The sequence below is a fragment of the Marmota marmota genome, unplaced genomic scaffold, assembly GCF_001458135.2.
Source record: "Marmota marmota marmota unplaced genomic scaffold, marMar, whole genome shotgun sequence".
NCBI lineage: Eukaryota > Metazoa > Chordata > Mammalia > Rodentia > Sciuridae > Marmota > Marmota marmota.
In genome coordinates this window covers 23,533,120-23,556,558 of record NW_026000082.1, presented here as the reverse complement: position 1 = coordinate 23,556,558, position 23,439 = coordinate 23,533,120, and the positions used below count along the sequence as shown (strand labels likewise).

Below are 23,439 nucleotides of genomic sequence, written 5' to 3'. Positions count from 1 at the left end.
CAAAAAAAAAAAAAAAAAGCGTAGCAGGGTCAGAGTCCCTGTGATGGGCTGTAACCAGCAAGGCTATAGGGGCAGAGCTTCAAAGACTCTTTGGAGAGAACACCAGGATGCCATATATCCCAGATGCTGGAAATGGAGCTACAGGACTTGTTTGCCCAGTTGGATTTTGGTTTTGCTTTGGTCCCACCCCTTAGTTTTCCCTTGTGGAAAGGAAATGTTTATTCTATATCATGTTATATTAGATAAATGCAACTTGCTTTTGATCTTCACAAGGGAAAATATCCTTGAGTTTTGAGTCTCAGATGAGGTTTTGGACTTAGACTTTTGGATAATGCTGGAACTGTTAAGATTATTGGGGCTCTTGGAAATGGACTAAGTGTATTTTTCATCATGAGATGGATATGAGCTTTTTGGGGCCAGAGGCAGAATGTTATGGGATGAATATGTGACATCTCCCAAAAGCTCATGTGTGAGACAATACAAGAATTAGTGAATCCATTCACTAACATGGATTAACTAAGTGGTAACTATAGGGAAGTAGAGTGTAGATGGAAAAAGTAGGTCACTGGGGATATACCTTTGGGGTTTGTATTTTGTCCTCCGTGAGTGGAGCTCTCCATGCTTCCTGTTGTCATGTCCTGAGCTGCAGTCCTCTGCTATGCCCTTCTGCCATGATGTTCTGTCTCACTTTGCGCCCAAAGCTATGTAATCAGTCATTTATGGACAGAGACCTCTGAAACTGTATGCCAAACTAAACTTTTCCTCCTTTTAATTGTTCCTGTCAGGTCTTTTGGTCATAGTAACAAAAAAGCTGACTAAACACCTGGTGATGATTTAAAAAATATTTTTCTATATGGATTAAATGGTGAAATATAAAAGGTAAAACCATACAAACTTTAGAAGTAGTTTTAAAACTTAAACCCCAAATTCTTTGACATTCTTCCTATTGATCTCTTTCACATTGACCAATAGACTATAGTGGAAATGACACTGTGCCAATTTCTGGGCCCAAGCAAAGTATCCTGTAGAGAAAAACCAATAGTTGAAACCAATGTGTCACCATGTGAAGAAAGTGTGTCCTTCTGTCCCATCAAGCCATTCCAGCTGACACTGTATACAACAGAGAAAAGCTTCCCCACCCATCTCTTCTCTTACTGCTGTTTTAAGCCATGATGTTTTATGGTGGTTTGTTAAAGAACAAATTATTATCAGAACAGACTGATACAAGATACAAGATACTGCAGTAACAAAGGCCTAACACATGGCAATGGCTTTGAAACAGCCAAAAAAAAAAAAAAATGCACAGAGTGCTACAAAGAGAATATTAGTGAAAACTGGAAGAGCATTTAATACAAACCTAAAAGTTCTCTAGGAGCCTTTCAGTGACAGTTAAAAGGACAGTGAGGAAAATTTTATTGGAAGATGGAGGACAAGGGATGTTTGCTAGGAAGGGACTGCAAATTTGACAAGATTGTTGCCTACCATGATATAGAAAAATAGAAAATGTTCCTGATGAGCTCAAAGAAATAGCTAGAATTTCCAAACTAAGTAATGAAAGTGCCATGATACTTCTCATTGCTTATGATAAAATGTAAGATGAAAGATGAGCTTAAAAATTTTAAACATACACACAAACCCAGGACTTTCATAGTTTACAAACAGAATTTTTCTCATTTCCAGACTCTCCAGAGGGCAGACAACTTTACTTTAGCCCGTAAGAAAGGGCCAAAGATAAACTCCACAATGACAGAAAAAAATTCTTAATTAAGGTGTCAGAAATATATAAGTGTATGCTTCATAGACTTTGAGACCAAAAGGCTCTAAGAATATTAAGGTCAAGACTTGCAGATTCTTTCTCTTAAATGGGATTTTTAGGAATCTTAAGGGTAGTTTCATAGCTGCAGCTGCACAGAAGGACCAAAGCAGAAAAGGATGTCTTTGGACATCTGTGGTTGTGGCTTTTGTTTCATAAAATGAACCTGGACAGCAGTCAAAAAAAAGCCCTTCAAATTTTTAAGAGAACCTATCTAGCAGAAGTACTGCCAGCATGGCCAGAAGGTTGAGAGATGGTACAAAACAGAAACGATCCCTTGGGCCTCTAGCATTTTATAGGCAAGAAGGTTAAGAAGTCCATCTCATTTTGCTCTTGGAAATGGAAGGATGATCCAGAGGACAAAACAAAGAGCAAGGGAAAACAACTTCCAAGAGGTAATACTGAATCTGATTAGGGATGGTAACATGTGCCCAGTTGTATTTCAGAATTTCTACAGACCAGTGCCTTTATTTTCCATCCCTTTAGAATGAGGGGAAGTTATCTTATATTTGTTCCCTCCACTGTGTGTTGAACATGTGATAACAGCAGATAATCTGTTTTGTTTTTTTTTTTTTTTAGTACACAGGTATTCAATGGAGAGGAATTGCACTCAAGGAGATGCACCTGAGAAACTTCACTCAAGTGGCCTTGTGTACACCCACACCCAATTTAGATGATGCAATCTTGGATCTTGAGCCTGATACTGTAAAGGGAAGAGGCTTTTGATGAGAAATCTTGTGAGTAAAAGAATTAATTTTTAAAGTAAGAAAAGTATAGGTAATTTATGTTCAAAGAGTTGAATGATATTGTTTAAAATATGATCCATTATTCTTTGATCCTACACCCACTGAGAGGGGGGGTCCATTCCCCTCCTCTTGAATCTGGGATGTGTGACTGACTAATCTTTTAAAAAAATTTAAAAGACTAGAAATCATACAATGTCCTATCTCAGGACATAATAGAATTAAACTAGAAAGCAATAACAGATGATATGTGGAAAATCCTCAATAGAATTAGTCTGGAGGTATAGCTCAGTGGTATAGCATTTGCCTAGCAGGGCCCTAGGTTTGATTCCCAGCACTGCAAAAACAAATGAACAGATATAAATAAATAAGTAAAATGAAAGGGAAGGTAAAGCATAAGTGGAAGAATAAATAAAGATAAAATAATGTTTATTCTTCATTGATCTAATAGATAAAAGTTTGTCTCAAATAATAATACAATGATATCCTTGATTATGTGTGTGTGTGTGTGTGTGTGTGTGTATGCACATGCTTATGTACAATGAAATGATTAATAGAAACAGTTCAAGGTATGAAAGTGAGAAATTAGGATTATAAAATAAATACTCACTCATAACACCTATGAAGCAATATAGTGTTATTTGAAAGTGGACTTGGATTAGTTGTAAATATATATTGCAAACTGTAGGGTAATCACTAAAATAAGTAAAAAAGAAATATAACTATCATGCCAAGAAATAAGGGAAAATAAAAAGGAACTTTACTCAAGGAGGTGCAGAAAAAGACAAAAATAATAACAAAAAGAAGGGCAACAAATAGAAAACAGAAACACGTGTTAGGTATTAGTACAATTATATCAATGATCACTTTAAATATCAATGGACTAAATACACCAATTAAAAGAGATAGATTCTCAACTGGATAAAAAAAGATCCACGTTATTTGTATATAAGAAAATTTATAATAATATAAATTAAAAATAAATGAGTGGAGAAATCTAATACCATACTAAAACTTATCAAAAGTAGAAGTAGCTATATTCCTTTCAGAAAGAACAAATTTCAGAGGAAGAAAAATTATCAGGGAAAGAGGAGCATGACATAATGATAAAGAGATTAATTCTCTAAGAAGTATTGATCCTTAATGTGTACGCATCCAACAACAGAATGTCAATATGTGAGGCAAAACCTGTTAGGACTTCAAGGAGAAATAGATGAATCCACTGTTACAGTTGGAGACTTCAATACTCCTCTATCAGATGTAGAAACATCCAGCACATAACTGAACTCAAAGGTAGCATCAATCAACTACTTCATCCAACAAGAGCAGAATATATATTCTTCTCATTTGGAACTTCATCAAGACAGACCATATTTTAGGCCATAAAACATACTTAAAAAATTTAAAAGACTAGAAATCTTACAATATCCTCTCTCAGGACATAATAGAATTAAACTAGAAAGCAATAAGAGACGATATGTGGAAAATCCTCAAACACATGAAGATTAAATAACACAGTTCTAAAGACAAGGGTCAAAGAAATATCATAAGAAACTAAAAAATAATTTGAATTAAATAAAAATGAGAATATAACATCAATATTTGTGAGATAAAATAGAAGCAGTGCTTCAAGGGAAAATGTATAGCAATGAATACATATTTAGAAAAAAAATCTGAAAATCAGTAACACAAGCTTCCACTTTAGGAAACTAGAAAAAGTAGAGTAAATTAAATCCAAAGTAGGCAGAAGAAGATAAGAAATAATAAAAATTAGAGCAGAAATCAATGAAGTTGAAAAAGAAAATCAGAAAAAAAAGTGAACCCAAAAGTTGCCTGTTTGAAAAGATAGATAAATTGATAAGATTCTAGCCATAGTAAGAGAAAAAGAGAGATTACACAAATTACTAATATTAGAAGTGACTGGGGTGGCAGGGGAGACATCTCTACAGATAACATGGTCATTAAAAAGTAATAAAGGAAAACCATGCACAAAACTCTATGCTCAAAAATTTGATAATCTAGATGAATGGATCAATTCCTTGAAAGGCAAAACTCAATCAAAAATAAAACTACAAAGCTGGGTGTAATAATATGTGCCTGTAGTCTTAGTTTGAGCCCAGGAATTCAGGACCAGCCTGAGTAATGTATTGAGACACTGCCTCTTATAAATACATAAATAAATAAATAAGGATAAAGGAGAAAGAGGAGGAGAAAAATACAATCTAAACAAGCATATGTTTATTAAATAAGCAATCATATATCTGAATCAATAATTCACAATATCCCCAAATAGAAAGTGCCAGGCCCAGGTAGGTTTACTTATGAATTCTACGAAACATTTAAGGAAGAAATTATACCAATTAGCCACAATCTCTTTAGAAGATAAAAGCAGAGTGAATACTTTCTAACTCATTCTATGAGGTCAGTGTTACTTTAATATCAAAATCAGACATAACAAAATTATAGACCAGTACCTCTTATGAACATGGAATGAAAATCCTCAACAAAATATTAGCAAGTTTAATTCAATGTTGCATAAAAAGAATTATACATCATGACCAAGTGGGATTGATCCAGATATGCAAGGTTTATTCATCTTTCAAAAGTTAGTGTGATCGATTCTATCAATAGACTAAATAAGAAAAAATCACATGACCATATAAATGATCAAGCTTTTGAGAATATCCAATACTCAGTCACAGTAAAAAATTCCCAAATAACTAGGAATACAGGGGAACTTCTTCACCTTGATAGATAACATACATTAAAAAAAACCCATAGAGTTAACACCATATATAATGGTGAGAAATTGGAAGCTTTCCCACTAAGATCAGGATCAAGGCAAGGATGTCCCTCCTCTCTCACCACTCCTTTTCCACACCACACTGGAAGTCCTAGCTAATACAGTAAGACAAGAAAAGGAAATAAAGGTATACATATTGGGAAGGGAAAAAAACCTTTTTGCTGGTATATGATTGCTTGTGAAGAGAATATGGAAGAATTGCCAAATACCTTTTGTAACTAATAACAATTACAACAAGGTCACATAATATAAGATCAATATACAAAAGGTCAATTACTCTCCTTTGAACCAGCAACCAACAAGTAGATAATATTAAGCCAGGCACAGTGGCAAATGCCTATAATCTTGGGGACTCAGGAGGCTGAGGCAGGAGGATACAAGTTCAAGTAGCCTCAGCAACTTAGTAGGACCTGATCTCAAAATTTAAAAAAAAGGGTTGGGAATGTTGCTCAGTGGTAAAGAACTACTGGGTTCAATACCCAGAACCACAATCAATCAACAATCAATTTAACAAAACCCAATACCATTTATAATGGTGTCAGAAGCAGGAAGAAGATAAAAGGAGAAGGAAGAGGGGATGAAGAAAGAAAATGAAAAGAAGGAGAAGAAGAAGGAGAGCAAAATAATTAGATATAAATTTAACAAAATATATACAAGATTTCTATGAGGAAAACTATAAAACTGATAAAAGAAATCAAAGAACTAAATAAATGGAGAGCTATTTCTTGTTCACAGACAGGGAACTTGATTTAGAGATTCAACACAACCCCCAATAAAAATCCCAGGAAGTTATTTTGTGGATGTCAACACACTGGACCTAAGCTTTAAATGGAGAGACAAAAATAGAAAAAAAAAAAAAAAAAAAAAGACCCAGAATAACCAATATGGTATTGAGGGAGAAGAATAAAGTTGGGGGACTGATACTTCCTGACCCAACACTTATTATAAAGTTATCATTACCAAGATAAGATGATACTGCCAAAAGTACAGACAGAAAGCTCAGTGAAACAGAATAAAGAGCCCAGAAATAAACACATGCCCAGATATAGACAACTTATCTTTCAGAAAGGAGTGAAGGCAATCTAAATCTAAATGATTTAGATATAAGGTGTCCCCCAAAAGCTCACGTGTGAGATAATGCAAGAAGGTTCAGAGAAGTTATGATTGGGTTATAAAAGCCTTACCCCAATCAGTGAAATTACTCACTTGATGGGATTAACTGAGTGGTGGCTGAAGGCAGATAGGGTGTGGTTGGAGGAGGTGGGGCTTGGAGGCGTGGGTATATATTTGTATTTTGCAAGTAGATCTCTCTCTCTCTCTCTCTCTTTGCTTTCTGATAATCATGTGAGCCTCTTCCCTCTGCCACTCTCTTCTATCATGATGTTTAGCCTCACCTTGAGCCCCGAGGAATGGTGCCTGCTGTCTATGGATTGAGACCTTTGAATCTGTGAGCCCCCCCAAAAGCTTTTCATCCTCTTCAGTTGTTCTGGTTTGGTCTTTAAGTCACAGCAGTGAAAAAGCTGCCTAAAACAGTAGTTTTTTTCAACAAATGGTGCTGGAGCACCCAGACATCGACATGCCAAAAGAAAAACAAACAAGCAACCCTCTCTCTGAAAAACATAGCTAGACAAAACCTTATCTTAAAAATACCAACTTAAAATGGATAATAGACTTAAATATAAAATGCAAAATTTCAAAATTCCTAGATGATTAGATACACCACCCAAAGCATGATCTTCAGAAGAATAATTAATAAGATGGATTTCATGAAAAACTCTACGAGAAAGGCACTATCAAGAAGAAGAAGAAAATATCTTTCATCCTGGAATAAAATATTTTTCAAAGACATATGATAAAGAATCATCCAAAATATACAAAGAACTCTCAAAACTCAAAAACAAATTAAGAATTGTTTTCTAATTGTTAAAATGATTGCAAAGTGAACTAAAGACATTAACAGATACCTCATCAAAGAAGATATACAGATGGCAGATAATTCAACATCATGTCATTAGGGAAATTCAAATTAAAACAACTGTGAGATCTCACCACATACTTATTAAAATGGCCAAAGTACAGAACATAAACAATACCAAATGCTGATGAGAATGGTGAGCAATAGAAACTATCATTCATTGCTGGAGGGAAGGTGAAATTTACAGCTACAATGGAAGACTGTTTGATAATTTCTTACAAAACTAAACATATTATTACTAATTCAGTAGTTGCTGTCCTTGGCATTTACCCAAAAGAATTGAAAGCTTATGTGTACACACAGTCATGGCACATGGATATTTATAGCAGCTTTATTCATAACTGCCAAAACTTATAAGCAACCAAGATGTCTTTCAGTGGGTGAATGGATATATAAATTGTGGTACATCCAGACAATATAATATTATTCAATGTTAAAAAAAATGAGCAATCAAGTCCATGAAAAGACTTGAAAGAAATTCAAATGCATATTACTAAGCAAAAAGAAATAAATCTGAAAAGGCTACATATGGTATAATTCCAACTATATAATATTCTAGAAAAGGCAAAACTGTGGAGACAGAAAAGATATCACTGGTTGTCAGGATTAGGGAAGAGAAATGGATGAGTAGGAAGAACACAAAGATTTTTAAGGAGTGAAATTTTAAAAGAGTGAAACTCTTTTGTATAATACTGTAAATAGTTGATACATGTCATTATATATTTCTCAAAATGCCTAGAATGTAAAACATCAAGAGAGAACCCTAATGTGAACCATGGACTTTGGGTGACAATAATGTGTCAGGCAAGTGAATCAATTATAACAAATGAAGCACTCCAGTAGGGGTTGCTGAATATAAGGGAGGTGCTACATGTGTGGGGACAGGGGAATATAAGAAATTTATGTACCTTTCATTCAGTTTTGCTGTGAACTTAAAAGTGCCCTAAAAAATAAAGTCTATTAAAAAAATTCAGAGAACAAAAAAGAGCTCTTGACAGCAGATACAAATTTCCAAATGTGAAGAAGTAGAGTAAAAGCATTTCTTAAATGTATATGACTAAGGGGCTGGGGATGTGGCTCCAAGCGGTAGCGCGTTCGCCTGACATGCATGTGGCCCGGGTTCGATCCTCAGCACCACATACAAACAAAGATGTTGTGTCCGCCGAAAACTAAAAAAAAAATAAATATTAAAAAAAACGTATATGACTAAATTCCCTAAACATATGTAAATTCCTTTAATGCAGAGTATTTTGCAGGACTGGTATTCCCACCAAACACATTTTGGAAAATGTCACTGGAGTGCTAAATAATTATAATTTAGAAAGTAAGATGGCCGAAATGAGAAACTCAGTACAAAGCTTGGAAAATATAGTTGAGGAAGGCTTGTAGAATTGTGAATGAAAAGACAAATAGAATAGGGATAACAATGAAGAGGGAGTGGGCTGTGGTTGTAGCTCAGAGGTAGAGTACTTGCCTAGCACGAGTGAGGCACTGGGTTCAATTCCCAGCACCATATAAAACTCAATAAATAAAAATAAAGGTATTGTGTCCATCTACAACTAAAAGCAATAAAAAAAAAAAAGAATTAAGAGGGGTGTGAATATTAGAGGACCAGTTTAAGTGGTCCAACATCTGAACACCAGGTACGCTAGAATGTGTAAATAAAGAATTTAAGAAAATTTTACCAAATGTGTGTGTAGGATGGTAGGTGAAAATGCCTCTAAGGTGAAATCTCAGAATCCTGGGGTGGAGTAGAGGGAAAGGGAAAGATGAGAGGCTGCAGAGAGAATACAGTTTCATACAAAACTAAAAGTATGAATCTAAGATAAAATTTGATAAAAATAAAAAAATTAGGGGCTGGGTAATAGCTCAGTTGGTAGAGTGCTTTGCTTCACATGTACAAGGCCATGGGTTCAATCCCTAGCACCCCCTACCCACTGCCCCCCCAAAAAACCCCACAAACACCACTTATGAATAAAGAAAAATGAATTCTCAAAAATTAGCAAATTAAATCTATGAATGTATAAACAGAATTATACACTAACACCACCAAGTGGGAATAATTATAACGTCCAAAGAATGGTGCAACATTGAAAAATCAATTAATGTAGTCCATCACCTTCACAAGTTCAATAAGAAAAATTCTAAGATCAAATCAATAGGTGCAGAGAAAACATAAAACGAAAAATAAACAAATTTTCATAAGTGTTGTACAGTTAAGTGTCACAAACCGTCCATGGGCCGTGTGTGGACTATGTTGTGCATAGTAGCCTAATGAGGGCGTAAGTCTGGCATTGGGAACCTCCTGTGGCACTCTTACAGGGACTGATCGCCTGATGCAGGTGAACTTCCCCCTCAAGCTCTGCCAGAGATCCCACACAGCACCTGAGATGGGTGTGACCTGCCAAGATGTCAATCAACCTGCTGACTTCAAGATACCAGGAAGCAAGACTCCGCCCTTGAAACCTTATCCCTGCCTTTGATGTCCCCTGATATAAATAAAGCAAGCTTGGGCTCCATTTTGCCAGAGTGTAGAAGCTTGGTCTGTATGATCTGCTAGCCCGTCCTGTCCCTGCTTTCTGAAAGTATTTTCAGTGTCCTGTGGTTTTTTCATTGTTCTATTTTTCTTAGCTTTTATTTCTTAGCCAGCCCATTCCACCGAGGAGAACTCCATTCTCATCGTCTGTGCGGGCCAGAGTTAAGAAGAATGAAGAGAAGGTATTAAAGGATATACTGTGGTACACAACATTAAATCTATGATAGCTTTTATGTTATCATTAAGGGACAATAAAAGTAGCCTCAGCTAATCCTAAGCATAGATGTATGAATTGGGGCTCACACAGAGTGAGCCAAGGTCCAATCGAGAGATTGTGACACAGTGATCAGAAATGGTTGTTATAGCCTGACATGAACAGGACACAGACACACATGGTAAATTCTCATGAAAGAAATTTAAATGCATATTTAAATTTCCCTGGGCCACGAGTTTTAGGCCAAGGGAGGGATGCTAACCCAGTGAGTGCAAGAGATGGTATGCATTATAGTCATGAAGCTCTTGCTGTTGTGGGTCTTCTAGATACTACTGAAAAGGCACTTTGACACCCACTTGGAATCTAAAACAAGGCGGGCTAAACCAAGCAAGTATACAGGTATCTAGGGGGCATGTCAGGAGGTTGGAAAATATAATCAATATTATTACCAATGTCCTTATTTGTCCTTACTTCATCATACATGGAGTTTAGGGACTAAGAAAACCCAGTAACTGGCTGGATCTAGATGCAGATGACATTTGGAGAAATCATGTGATAAGGCACTGAACACAGGTGAACATACATGCTACTGGCAGGCTCTGTCAGATTCTACAGGTTATTTGGAGAGGAAATTGTGGGTGGCCCTTCTCTTTAAGCTCTTAAATTTTAGGATTTTGGAAATTCAACTCTTTCTAAGAGAAAGACCACTCTAACTTCCACAGCTTCCATGGGGATCTCTCTAATTACTTAAATATCTCTAAAGAAGATAAAGTATTTGTAGAGCAAGATTACACACACACACACACACACACACACCTTCTAATTTGCACATAAAAATGAGTTCTATTCTTTATAGCTAATTCACTGGGAAACTGAATCTATTTTAAAGGTATAGTTCTTTTAGAGTTCCCTCCATAGATAGTTTATACAATGGGAGCAGATATGCATAACTCCTAGTTTATAAAATGGGAACAGATATATATAAGCCAGTTACCCATCCTCTTCAGCCATCAGATTTTGTTTTGAAAGAAACATGCATTGGCTGGCCTCCCAAATCAAGTTCACTCACATTATACTACAGTTGACCATCATCAAGATTGTTTTAAAAAATCAGAAAAATTTCATACAAATTTGAGTGGTTGCGGCATTACTAGAATGTTAGGAGGATTCTGGAAGATGAAAGGGATCACTACAAAGTGGAAGCTCCCAGATCTGCAGGTTAGTATTATTCTAAACTAGGTCAGGGACCTCTAGGTACTTCCCACAATCTCCCCTAATTGGCCCAAGTTCTCCAACCTTAAGTTCACAGAACACTCACCTAAGATTCTTTGATAATTCTGACAGAATGAAGTTTCTCTGAGACTATTCCAAATGCCAAATTTAAAACGCTTAAAAAAGATTCTACCTAGGTTTAGAAAAGAGAGGGGGCTAGCTATTGGTGGAAGATAAGAGGAAGTGTAGATGCTGGGGCCAAAGGCTTGTTAAAGCTAGTCCCGTCCTCTGTTCTTACCTGTGGGGGCCTGCATGGCTGAGCTGGGGATGGTGGCAGCATCTTGGGGAACAGTGCTGGTATCCGGTTCAGGGGTGCTGGTTGTTGGTGAGGTGGGTGGTGGGCTCAGCAAAGTCCGAGGTTTCCTCTGTCAAAATGGATGGGGAAAAGTTTGCTACCCATGATAGGTAACTTGTCTTCTCTTCCTCCACTCCTGGCACTTAATTCACCCATAATACAAAAATATATTTGTAGCTGGAACTTCATTTTCTTTGTTTTCCATTCAGCATCTAGCCCAAAGCTGTACATATAATAGATATGCTTAGTAAACATTTTCTGTATCTATGCATAAGATTTTGTGTTCTGCAGAGCTAGATTTTTTTTTTTTTTTTGGTACTGAGGATTGAACTCAGGGGCACCTGACCACAGATCCACATCCCCAGCCCTATTTTGTATTTTTATTTAGAGACAGGGTCTCACTGAGTTGCTTAGCACCTCACTTTTGCTGAGGCTGGCTTTGAGCTTGTGATCCTCCTGCCTCAGCTTCCTAAGCCGCTGGGATTACAGGCATGTGCCACTATGCCTAGCTGCAGAGCTGGATTTTAATGCTTGTTTATACTAGCTTCAATACTATCATATGAAATCCCAGATTCTTTAGAAATTGGGCAGCTAAAAGCAAAAAGAAAAAAGCATACTATGGCTTAAATCTCTACTGACATTATTTGTTACTTTCTGTTTTTAAAAATAAAAATGACACTTCTAACTCTACAAACTACTATTCTGTCCTACCTCTTCCCTCACACATCCTATTCTAGCAATTCCTAATCATAACACTTCTCTAAAAACCCTGAAGGTGTACCTAGCCCACACCTTCAATATTTAGTTGTCTCTTCTTCCTGAAGTAGCCTTTATTCTTTTATTTACCTTACAAATTTCGGTTCATCTAGGAAGTTTTCCTCTAACTACTACTTTTTTTATTTTCTGTACTTTGTATTGTTGCAATTGTCAATGTATTGACATTTACATAAATAACACTGTCATTGTCATTATATGTTTGCATACTGCCTCCTTGAGCTGCTTGAGGGTCTGATTCTGAGTATCATTTCTAGCATGGTGCTTGACATATATAACACATGTTTTTTTTTAATTTTTAAAATTAAAAAAATTCTATTTGTTCTTTTTAGTTAAATATGACAGTAGAATCTACTATGATAATTTATAAATCATGGAATACATCTTATCCTAATTAGGACCCCAGTTTTGTGGATGTACATAATGTTGAGATTCACTGTGGGATATTCATATGTGTACACAGGAAAGTTATGTCAGATCCCACAGTGCAGAGCACCAACAAAGGGGAAGTAATAAAGAGGATTTGAGAGAAATATATTTTCTTTAAGCTGCTCAGGGAAATCTCTGGAGGATAAAGATGTCAGGGTGTTCCAAGAAATAGTTTTCTAAAAGCGTATCTAATGTAATGCAAACACAAACATTACCAAGATCCAGAAATCCCCTTTTACTAAATGCCCCATTTAGGGTCAACTACTGTGAATTTTATAAACCTGTCTGCTTGCTAGGAGTACACTCTCTGAAGAGAGTTTGCTGATGGCAGTAGGCATGCATACAATGGTCTTGCCTGGAAAAGCCCTCATGCAAACCCTTAACAGAAATGGATGTCTGCTCATATTTCCCAATATCACTAAAAGTGAATATCCAAATAACCAATGAGTCAGGAATGAAGGGAAACTTCAATGAGTTGGTAGAATTTTGTGGGGTCCCTAAAGGAGCAAGTTATGTGCCTGGATGTTGTAGAAGAAAGCAGAAAGATGATTCCTATTTCAGATAGGTGCATTTCCATGTATTTTATCTTGTCACATATTACATCATCTCTATTATATAGGTGAGAAAACTGGGGCCCAGAACCTTACTCAAAGATGCTTTCCCAGAGTCACACAGGTAGCCACAAATGGAGGTGACATCTGAACCTAAGTCTGACTGGCTTAAAAGCCTTCCTTTTTGCTTCAAAAAGGAATATTATGCTCATAGGTAAAATGGGTGGTATATACTCTTATAGAAGTAGGTAAAAGAATAGAAGGGGAATGAGGGAGTCATAAGCCAGGCCATAAAATACAAATGTGATGAGAATGATTGCTTTCAAGAAGGATGGAAAGAAAGAAGACTTTGGCCACTATGTTTAAGATTACATGAGGGAACAGAGCATAATAGTTAGGTTCTGAAGTATCTTAATGGTCAACCATCCATCCAATACTTCTATTCCCTCTCCCTGAAAACATTCCTCTCATAAAGTCACCAGTCTCTAGCAAAACACCTCTAGTCCCATTTTGGGATATAATTAACTGTTCCTTTTATGTTGAGACAAAGACCTTCTGCTTAAGTTTCTGCTTATTGTTTCAGTCTTTGGAGTCCCACAGATAGTTTTCTTCCTCTTTGACAATCTTTACAATGTGTTCACATCATCAAAACTATGGCTTCTCTGACTTTGGCATCCCTAGGGCCTTCAGCCTTTTCTCCACAACATGAGAAAGAAGAATATAATAGAGATAAAAATAAATCAGGACCTAGGTTAGGGGTTAGTGGTAATAGCTCAGATATATCATATGTTATATAGGAAGATTAGGAAGTGACATTGAGTGTTTAAAGCCAATTAGTAGGAGACAACTGAGATTGGTAACATCATCATTTTAAATTATCCATCCATCCATTGATCCATCCATCCAACCATCCATCTATCCATCCATTCTGCACATACTGAACATCTCCCAAGAGACTGAGATACAAGGCACTGCAGAAGAAAAAGAAAAGAAAAAGATTAGATTATTGAGGACTTTGAAGAGCTTATATTCTATAAGGACTGAAGTTAGTTGGAGCTACTAATCTACTAAACAAATAAAACAAATCAACTAACTAGCCCTAGGGAAGAATATGAGACTGAAATGGATTGCCCAGGAGGAACTGGGCATCATTTCCACATTGGAACTCAGATATTCTAGTTCAGGAAGGAGAGTCTGAGAAATCCACTGATAGGAAGTAAAGAGGAGGGGATGGTAGAGGGGCCCTAGAGAAGCTGCTGAAGAGCCTCCTCTTCACATCAATGCTTTCCCTAGGGAAGATATCCATGAAGAACTGGCATGTCTAAGAGTTAGTACTTCCAATAATAGTACTCAGAGGAACTTGATTTAGTAACTTTTTCCAACACTAGAGGTGTTAAGTCCCTTAGGAAATGTAGAGAGTAAATACATGATAGGGCAGTGGTGACCTTGGAATTTGAAGATTGAGGTATCAATCAATACAGTCTCTGCTATGTACTTGCTTAGGACCTAGGAAAATCACTTCACATACATAAGTCTCAACTTACTTAATAATAAAATAACATTAACACAAGCTCCAGAGTTTTGTGAAGATTACATGATGTGAGATAATGGTGTCTAATTTAGAACCTGACACTAAGTAGGTATCTAATAATTTTTTACAGAAGGGGGAGTGATAGCAAAAGAAATATTTACAGAATAATTTGCTCTTTCTGTTCACATGCTGGGAATCTACATTGGGAAAGTTAACAAGGAGCAGAGCCTTCCTCCTATGAAAGACTAGATAGAATCCCCCCCTTATGTGAGTAACTTTCATCAATGTCAAAATTTGTCTCCACTATTCTATCTCTAATAGTATCAACTCCCAGGTAAAAAGCTAAGTAGAGATGACAGTTTAGGATATTCCTCTTAAAGTCATACATTAGGTGGGGAATAGGAACAGATCTGCTGCTTTCCGAGATAAACTGGTATAAATGAATTACCCCTTTATAGCCCCTTACCCCTTTCTGGGAATCCCACATTTTTACCTACCTTACTGCCAGGTTTGGGACCCCTCTTCTTTGGGAATTTCAAAGATTCAGCTGACTTGGATGGGGTAGAGATGGGATGGGAAATAAGGGTCTTGGGTGTTCGACCCCGCTTCTTTCCTGGTTTACGCCCCCTCTGCCCTGGTTGATGCTCCAAGACAGTTTTGGTGCTGCTGTGGATGCTGGGCTTCTCAGTGTTCACATCAGACGCAGGGAAGGGATTCTTTGGAATCACAACTGCAAGAAAAAGACTCATTCTATCACGCCCTCCTTTGCCTGCATTCCCATCCCAGACAAGGAAAAAAGAATTTGCACTTTTGCTCAGGTAGTTTTGCACTAGGGAACTAGTTTCCTGTCATTTGACCCAAAAGTTTAAAAAAATTCAGAAGAAAACTGAATTTTAATTGGCTAGAATTGAAGGTTTAAAATTATTTCTAGCAGCAAAAATATTAAAAATTTCTCCCCAGGTATCTTAGAGAAGCATTGTGACCTAAGTCCAAGTTGAGGTACATGATCAGAACCATAGCGTCTGGGTTAGAATGGCTCTAAGGAATGCACAATCTTTTCTTGCTGAGAATGAAGATACAAGGCTCAGAAGAGAAAATGATGGCTTCGCCAGGTGATGCAGTGAGATGGGATAAGGACTCTGTTTTGAAACTGAGTACTGATGACCAAGTCTACATCAATCAACTTGAAGTTTTAATATGATTATTGTAGCAAGGAACAGTGAAACACATGGAAATATAAATCTGACAGCATGTGTCTTTACCTTAAAATCCTTTGCTCCTTAATACCTTTGAGAAGTTTAAATTCTTTATCATGATTTTCAAAGGCTTTTGTGTCTTTGCCCCTATCTTGCCCCCCCCATTATGTTTGATGTCATTTCCTGTCACCCATCTTTGTGTTCCAATAGTTCTACATATTAAGCTCTCTATTATTCTTGGTTAAGCATACATAACACTAAATTTTCAGCCCTCAATCCAGGGCTGCCTCCATACTGAGGCCTTCTCTGATCATGCCCTACTCAAGTAGAGCCCTCCCCAATTTCTAAAAGATTTTGTAGATTTCTGTGTTAGAGTGCTTCTTAATTTTACTCTTATCCTTAAATTGAGATTTTTTTTGAGATAAGGAATATCTAATTCATTTCACAAAAGTTATTGAGCACTTACTACAAGTTATGCACTGTTCTAAGCCTTCGCAATAGAACAGTGAAAAAGCAGTTTCCAAGCTCACGGAGATTTTTTCCTAGAGGGAGAGACAGAAAGTTGACAAACAAATACACAGATAACATCAGACAGTAAAAAGTGTAAGGGTAAGGAAACTGAGGTGGACCAAAAGTCCTCTTCAAGGAGATGACATTTACACAGAGCTCCCAAATGAGGCAAAGGCAGAAGTCTACGAAGATCTGAGGAAAGAACCTTGCAACTATAGAGTGTAACAAGTGTAAAGATTCTGAAATAGGAATATGTTAGTGTGTCTGAGGAATGGGAAGGAGTCAGTAAACTGAGTGAGCAAAAGGGAGAGTAGAGAGAGATTAGGTTAGAGAAGGAGCAGCAAGAAGACTGAGTAGGATTCTGCAGACATGAAAATGAATCGAACTTATTCTAGGTATGAAGGGGAGTCCCTGAATGGGGAGTGACATGGAACTGCTCTCACTATCCTGTGAGTGGGGCAAGAGTAGAATTAAGGAACCAGTTGATTACAGCAGATGGGTAAAAGATGCAGAATATGTTCTCCAAGTATAGTGAAGTTTATGCAGAAATCAATGTTAACTGTAGGAAGTCTTATCCACATGGAAAACAGTGAGACTTGACCCCTAACTCACACTAGATAATAAAATTAACATGAAAACAAAAACACCAAACATCTAGAATAACACAAGGGGAAAATCATCAAAACTTGGGTTAGGCAAAGAATTAATTAAATAGGGTACAAAAGCATTAATTATAAAGGAAAAGAATGGCATATAACTTCATTAAAAGAAAACATTTCTGGGCTGGGGTTCAGTGGTAGAGCACTTGCCTAGCAAGTATGAGGCCCTGTGTTTTATCATCCTTAGCACCATGGGGGGAAAAAAGAAAGAAAAAAATCTCCATTCATCAAAAGACAAAACTAAAACTGAAAAGGACAATTCAGGGAGTAGAAAAAATATGTGAGAAAAATAATATCTAGCATATGTAAAAATGAGTAATAGAAAGATTGACAACCTAATTTTAAAAATGGCTCTCAAGAGGCACTTCACAAAGATGGATATAAAAGTGGATAATAAACATATGAAAAGTTGCTAAATATTATTGTCAGAAAAATGCAAATTAAAACCATCATTATTACACCTCTACTCATATTGCCAAAATCAAAAGAACTGACAATGCCAGACAATGGTAAAGATGTGAAGCAACTAAAATTCAACATTGTTGTTGTGAACCTAAATAACTTTGAAAAATTGCTTCGTGTATATCCCATGACCTAACAATTCCACACCTAGGTCTATGTCCAAGATAAATGAGTATGACCACCAAATGATATGCACTAGAATATGTACCACAGCATCTTTCATAGAAAGGCAAAAATGGAAACAGTCTAACTGCCCAATAGAAGAATAGATTTTTAAAATGTGGCATATTTGTAGGGGGGGAAAATACTATACACAGAAATAAAAAGAATTATTGTTATATGCAGCAAAATTGATAAATCTCATTGCAAAAAATGTTAGACAAAGGAAACCAGAATATATGATTCCCTTTATATTAAGTTTGAAAATATAAAAACTAATCTAGATGATAGAATAGTGAATACCTTTGGGGGTGTTGAGTAGGTAAGGTTTTGACTAAGAGAGAGCATAAGTGAGTCTTCTGGGTGCTGGAAATGAACTGTATCAATATAAAATAAATGAACAAAAAAGACAAAAGATAATGGTGAACTGGAATCTTAGAATATAATCATATTATTGAAAAGGTTGAAAAATAGTTGGATTCAGAATACACTTTGAAAGAAAAGCCGACAAGCATGGATAGTAAACAGAACATTAGAAAACAGAAAACACAGAATTATCTGAACAGGTTCAATTAAAATCATATTTAGCTATATTCCATTTATGTAAGATGTGTCAAAATGCATTCTTCTGTCATGTATAACTAATTAAAACAAATAAAAAAGTCATATTTAGCATGGTGGCACATGCCTATAATCCCAGCAACTCAGGAGGCTGAGGCAGGAGGATTGCAAGTTCAAGGTCGGCTTCAGTAACTTAACAAGAATCAAAATTTTAAAAAAATTATATTTAATAAAAAAGAGTAGTCATGGATGATCTGATATTATTAGAATATGGGAGAATAAAGATGTCATTCACCAGGATAGGAAACCCAGAATTTACTTTTTAAATATGCTTTTTGTGAGATACCTATTAGATATCAAAATATGGAGATACTAATTAGGCAATTTAATATATGAGTCTGGAATTTAAGGGAGAGGCCAGGACTAGAGATAAAAATTTGAGAATCATCAGTATGTAAAGCCATGAAACTAGATGAGATCTTGTTGGATATGAGTGGAGTCAAGAAGGAAGAAAAAATTTGTTTCTGAGACACTCCAATATTTAGAAGTTGTAAAGTAGAAGAGGGTCTAGCAAAGGTCACTAAAGAGTGACCCATGAATGCAGAAGATGAGAAGAGTGTGAAGTTCTAGAAGTCAGTGAAAAGAGTGATCTAAGAAAGGTAGCACCTCCACTCAGTGATCAAAGTTGACATCAAAATAGGACACACTGACATGATGTGATGCACTGAGGGTACCAATTCACAGAGGTGTTCCTTCTGCCCATAGTCAGCAATCATGAATCACACAAACCAAAACTGAGGCACATTCAAAATAATAACAGGTCTGTCAATATCATAAAAAAAGACAGAACGATTCCAGATTCAGAAGACTAAAGTAATGTACAGCTAAGGTGATGAATGATCTTGTATCAGAGCCTGCATCAAAAAAAAAAAAAAAAGTTTTGGGAAGAGAATATTAGAATAATTGACAAAATTTGCATGCTGTCTATGAAGTAATATTTGATGCCAAGTGTAGCCTACTGTCTGATGTTGAATTCATAAGGGATCCTTGGGAGCACCATATGCATTATGTAATAAATCTGAAGATATACCGTATGATTCAGCAATTCCAGTTTTAGGTATAAATTCATGAGAAATTCTTGCACATGTACACCAGCATATGTGTAAACTTATGCTCATAGAATATTATTTGTAATAACTGAAACTTGAAATAATCTAAATGTTTACTATAAATAAAATGGATTTAGGCTGTGGTATACCTTATTGATAAGGACATGCTTAGCATAAGTGAGGCCCTTAGTTTGATTTCCAATACTGGCATGTGCATGCACACATAAAGATTTTAAAAATGTTACAAAGTTGGCAGTTCTCAGAGTGTGGTATGGGGACCCAAGGGGGCCCTTAAAAAACCTTTTGAGGGTCTGTGCATATTAATAATGATGTTAAACATTATTTTTCTTTTCACATACATTCCATTGTGGTGGGAATCTTCCAGAGGTTACGTGTATAATGTCATATGTGCTTGTATATTCTATTTACTTTAAATACATTATTTATTATTATTTTTTTAAAAAAGCAGCTTTCTGGGTATACTTTTTGTATATAAATATGCATGTGAATGTATACATGGTGAATGTGGATGTATGCATATATCCATGATTCACAATCAAGACAATAAACATTTATTACCTCTAAAAGTTTCCTCATGTCTCAGTCTGTGTGTGTGTGTGTGTGTGTATTAAGAACACAACATGAGATCTAACCTCCTAACAAAATATTAAGTGCACAATACATATTGTTATTATAGGCACCATTTTATAGAGCAGTTCTCTAAAACTTATTCACCTATGTAATTGAAACTTTATAATCATAGCCCCTTCCCAAGCCTCTGGCATCCATCATTCCATTTTCTGCTTCTATGTATTTAATTATTTTAGATACTTCATATAAGTGGAATCATATAGTATTTGTCCTTTTATGACTGTCTTCATTCACTTAGTAAAATGTCCTCTGGGTTTTTCCAAGTTGTTACAAATGGTAGGATTTTTTTCTCCCTGTCCATTTTTAAGGCTGAATTCCACTGTGTACATATATACAATTTTTATTAATCTGTTCTTATGGTAATTGAAATTTGGGTTGTTCCCATGGAATATGTGCTTGTATATTCTCATTTTTACAAGTTCTTAGTTTGGGGTTGGAATGGGGCTCAGTGGTACAGCACTTGCTTAGCATACATGAGGTCCTGGGTTTGATTCCTAGAAGTGCAAAGAAAAAAAAAAGCAGCCTAAGATTTAATTTTTACCATGCTAATATGGAGAGAGAGAACTGACATTCATGAAAGCTCTTTTGGGTCATTAAAGATATAAAAGTTCCCTGAGATCAAAAGATTTGGGAACTGCTGATCTATAATTATAATCACTTCCTTGCCCTCCTTTTTCTAGATTTGTCTAGGAAAAAAATAACCTTCATTAAATTCAACACTCTTACCTATTCTATACCATAGCTTGAGTAAATGAACAAGGTAAATGGTATCACTTTTTTTTATTATTATTATTTTTTAATATTTATTTTTTAGTTCTCAGCGGACACAACATCTTTGTTTGTATGTGGTGCTGAGGATCGAACCCGGGCCACACATGCCAGGCGAGCGCACTACCGCTTGAGCCACATCCCCAGCCCAAATGGTATCACTTTAAATTGACCATTCTAAACCCCAAGATTGCCCCAGATTTCTCCAGTAATAAATAGACCATGGAATGTAAACTGGGCAGGGAGGTAAGCGATTCACTTTGGAATTTCTGCCATCATATTGACCAAGTGCTAAGTTCTTAGTTGGTACTCAGGATAGGCTTACAGAATAAAAATGTAGAAAATAATTTTACTTCTCTTTTTTCTGTAAGGCTAGACATAAAAGTCCACAATACCAACAGGAGAAGAGGTTGCTCACTCTGGCCTGAAAGACTTGGACAGAAGAAACCAAATAATTATACTGAACAGTTCTGAAAAATCAGGTTATGCAGGTCTTGTGTGAGTAGTTAGTACAGATTAGGCTATGTGCTAATTTCAAAGCTTCTTAGTAAATGGATTTTCTTAAGTTATCCTGAGGGACTACAAGATTTGGAAGCTCTTTCTATCAGGAAGGCCTGACCTGCCTTGCTACATTCTAACTTAATTATCCTAGTTAAAAAAAAAAAAAATGGAGGGGTATCAGGAGACCAAGGATCTAATTCTACTCTTGTCCCCATGGTGTGACTCTGAGTTTATAATTTAAAAACAATCTTCTCTTATTTTCCCAAAAGTAAATAATTAAATAATTTAATCCCTGTCTTACTTCAGAGAAAGACAAAGGATAGGAAAATTTTTATGCTACTAAGGTTAACAGAATTAGACTCTTAATCAACAGTACTTTGATAAAGTTCTTCTTACACATTAGTGATTATACTTGGCAATCATGACCATCTTGTGAAGGCTGACATTTATCACCTCCTTTGAAATTGAAGAAAGTGAGCCTTGGAGAAGTGAAGTGGCAGAGTCAGGCACGATTCTAATCTTTGGAGCGTTCACTGAGCACACTCTGTCATATAGCCTAGGAGGTAGGGGAGATATCTCTAGACTGGTAGGAGTCCAAGGACTGTCATTTTATGTGTTAATTAATTTAACCAGATTAACTGAAGAGTGAATATCCAGGCTTAACAAGCATCTATGTTGGAAAAAAAGAAACATGATTCTTGCTCTAGAGGAGTACAAACTTGAGAAGGCTAAGTGGAGATCTTTGCACAATCAAGCATAATTCAGTGAGTGTGGAAGATACAAAATAAGCATGAACACCTTGGTCAGAAGGTAATGAGGTGCTCAAAGAAGGATGGGGCCATGTCAAAAGGACACAAGCCAATTTCAAGGGATGTTCACTGGCTTGGAACAATCTGAGCATCAAAACAAATGATAATAACAAATTACAACTCACGGAATAAAATTGGAATCCATGTGTGGTAACCAAATGAATACACAAATAAATAGGGAAGAAGGGAAACCTTGCTTATTTTAGAATCCTAGTTAATAACTGTCTATGAAATGAGCAAATTAGAAAATAATTTGTAAATGACTAATTCAAGCAAGATTCACCAGTAGATGCTAAAACTACAGAGTGAACATTTGATGAGAAACAGAACATTTGTAGTCTCAAAGAACTTCTCCACAAGACAATTAGCTAATTATAAGAGAAAATAGTAACTCTTCAGTGAAGAAACTTAAATAAATAAAACTTAAATGAATAAAGTAGGTGAAGTTACTATCTACAGTTACGGGGAAGGTAGCTATCACACACCTCCAAGTGCAACGCTTTGAGAAGAATGTCATACTGTACATAACATGAATCTAATCATGAGTTAACACCAACAAACCAGACTGAGAGCCAATCTGTACGATAATCGGACAAATATTTATAAAAATATATTAAAGTCATGAAAAACAAGAAAGAAGGAGAGAACTACTCCAGATTACAGGAGACTAAAGAGACATGATAATCCATGAATCAGAGTTTTCTTTTCCTAAAAGATATTACAGTATTGGGACAATTGACACAATATGAATAGGGTTTATAGATTAGACACAAGTATGTATCAATATTAATTTTCTGATTTAGAAACTAATACTGTTATACATAAAATGCCCTTGTTTGTAGAAAAAACATACTATATTACTTAGTAGTAAAGAAATTATCATGCAAGTTATTGTCAAATGGTTCAGAAAATGTATTATGTATCATGATACTACTAATGCCAATGGGATAAGATGTTGATATTTGGGGAATCTTGGTGAAATGACAAGGAATTGTTATATAACTGTTGCAACATTTCTGTTAAGTTGAAATTATGTAAGAGATTCATGGGGACAGTGCTGAAATGCACACACACACAGGGCTATAAGAACCTAGAGGAGAAATGACTAATATTGCAAG

At 36.0% G+C, this 23,439-nt stretch overlaps 1 protein-coding gene and 1 long non-coding RNA gene across 27 annotated transcripts in view; one reads left to right on the top strand and one right to left on the bottom strand.

The window, feature by feature from the left end:
• The window catches only part of LOC107141895 (Scm polycomb group protein homolog 1), a 158,934-nt gene that overhangs the window by 36,236 nt on the left and 99,259 nt on the right, over window positions 1–23,439 (bottom strand). For 23 of the 26 annotated variants that reach the window (XM_048815647.1, XM_048815635.1, XM_048815637.1 and 20 more), the window contains 2 exons: window positions 15,434–15,666; window positions 11,595–11,721 (listed from right to left, as the gene is read on the bottom strand). The exons of the other annotated variants lie outside the window; for them this stretch is intronic. In XM_048815647.1, the coding sequence (XP_048671604.1) occupies window positions 11,595–11,721; window positions 15,434–15,666 (360 nt within the window). The remainder of the gene's footprint in view (window positions 1–11,594; window positions 11,722–15,433; window positions 15,667–23,439) is intronic. 26 annotated transcript variants of the gene reach the window in all.
• On the top strand, window positions 1,440–9,858 carry LOC125620423. The gene is made up of 3 exons (XR_007352080.1): window positions 1,440–2,208; window positions 2,393–2,550; window positions 9,657–9,858. It is a non-coding gene; the product is annotated as an uncharacterized LOC125620423 (long non-coding RNA).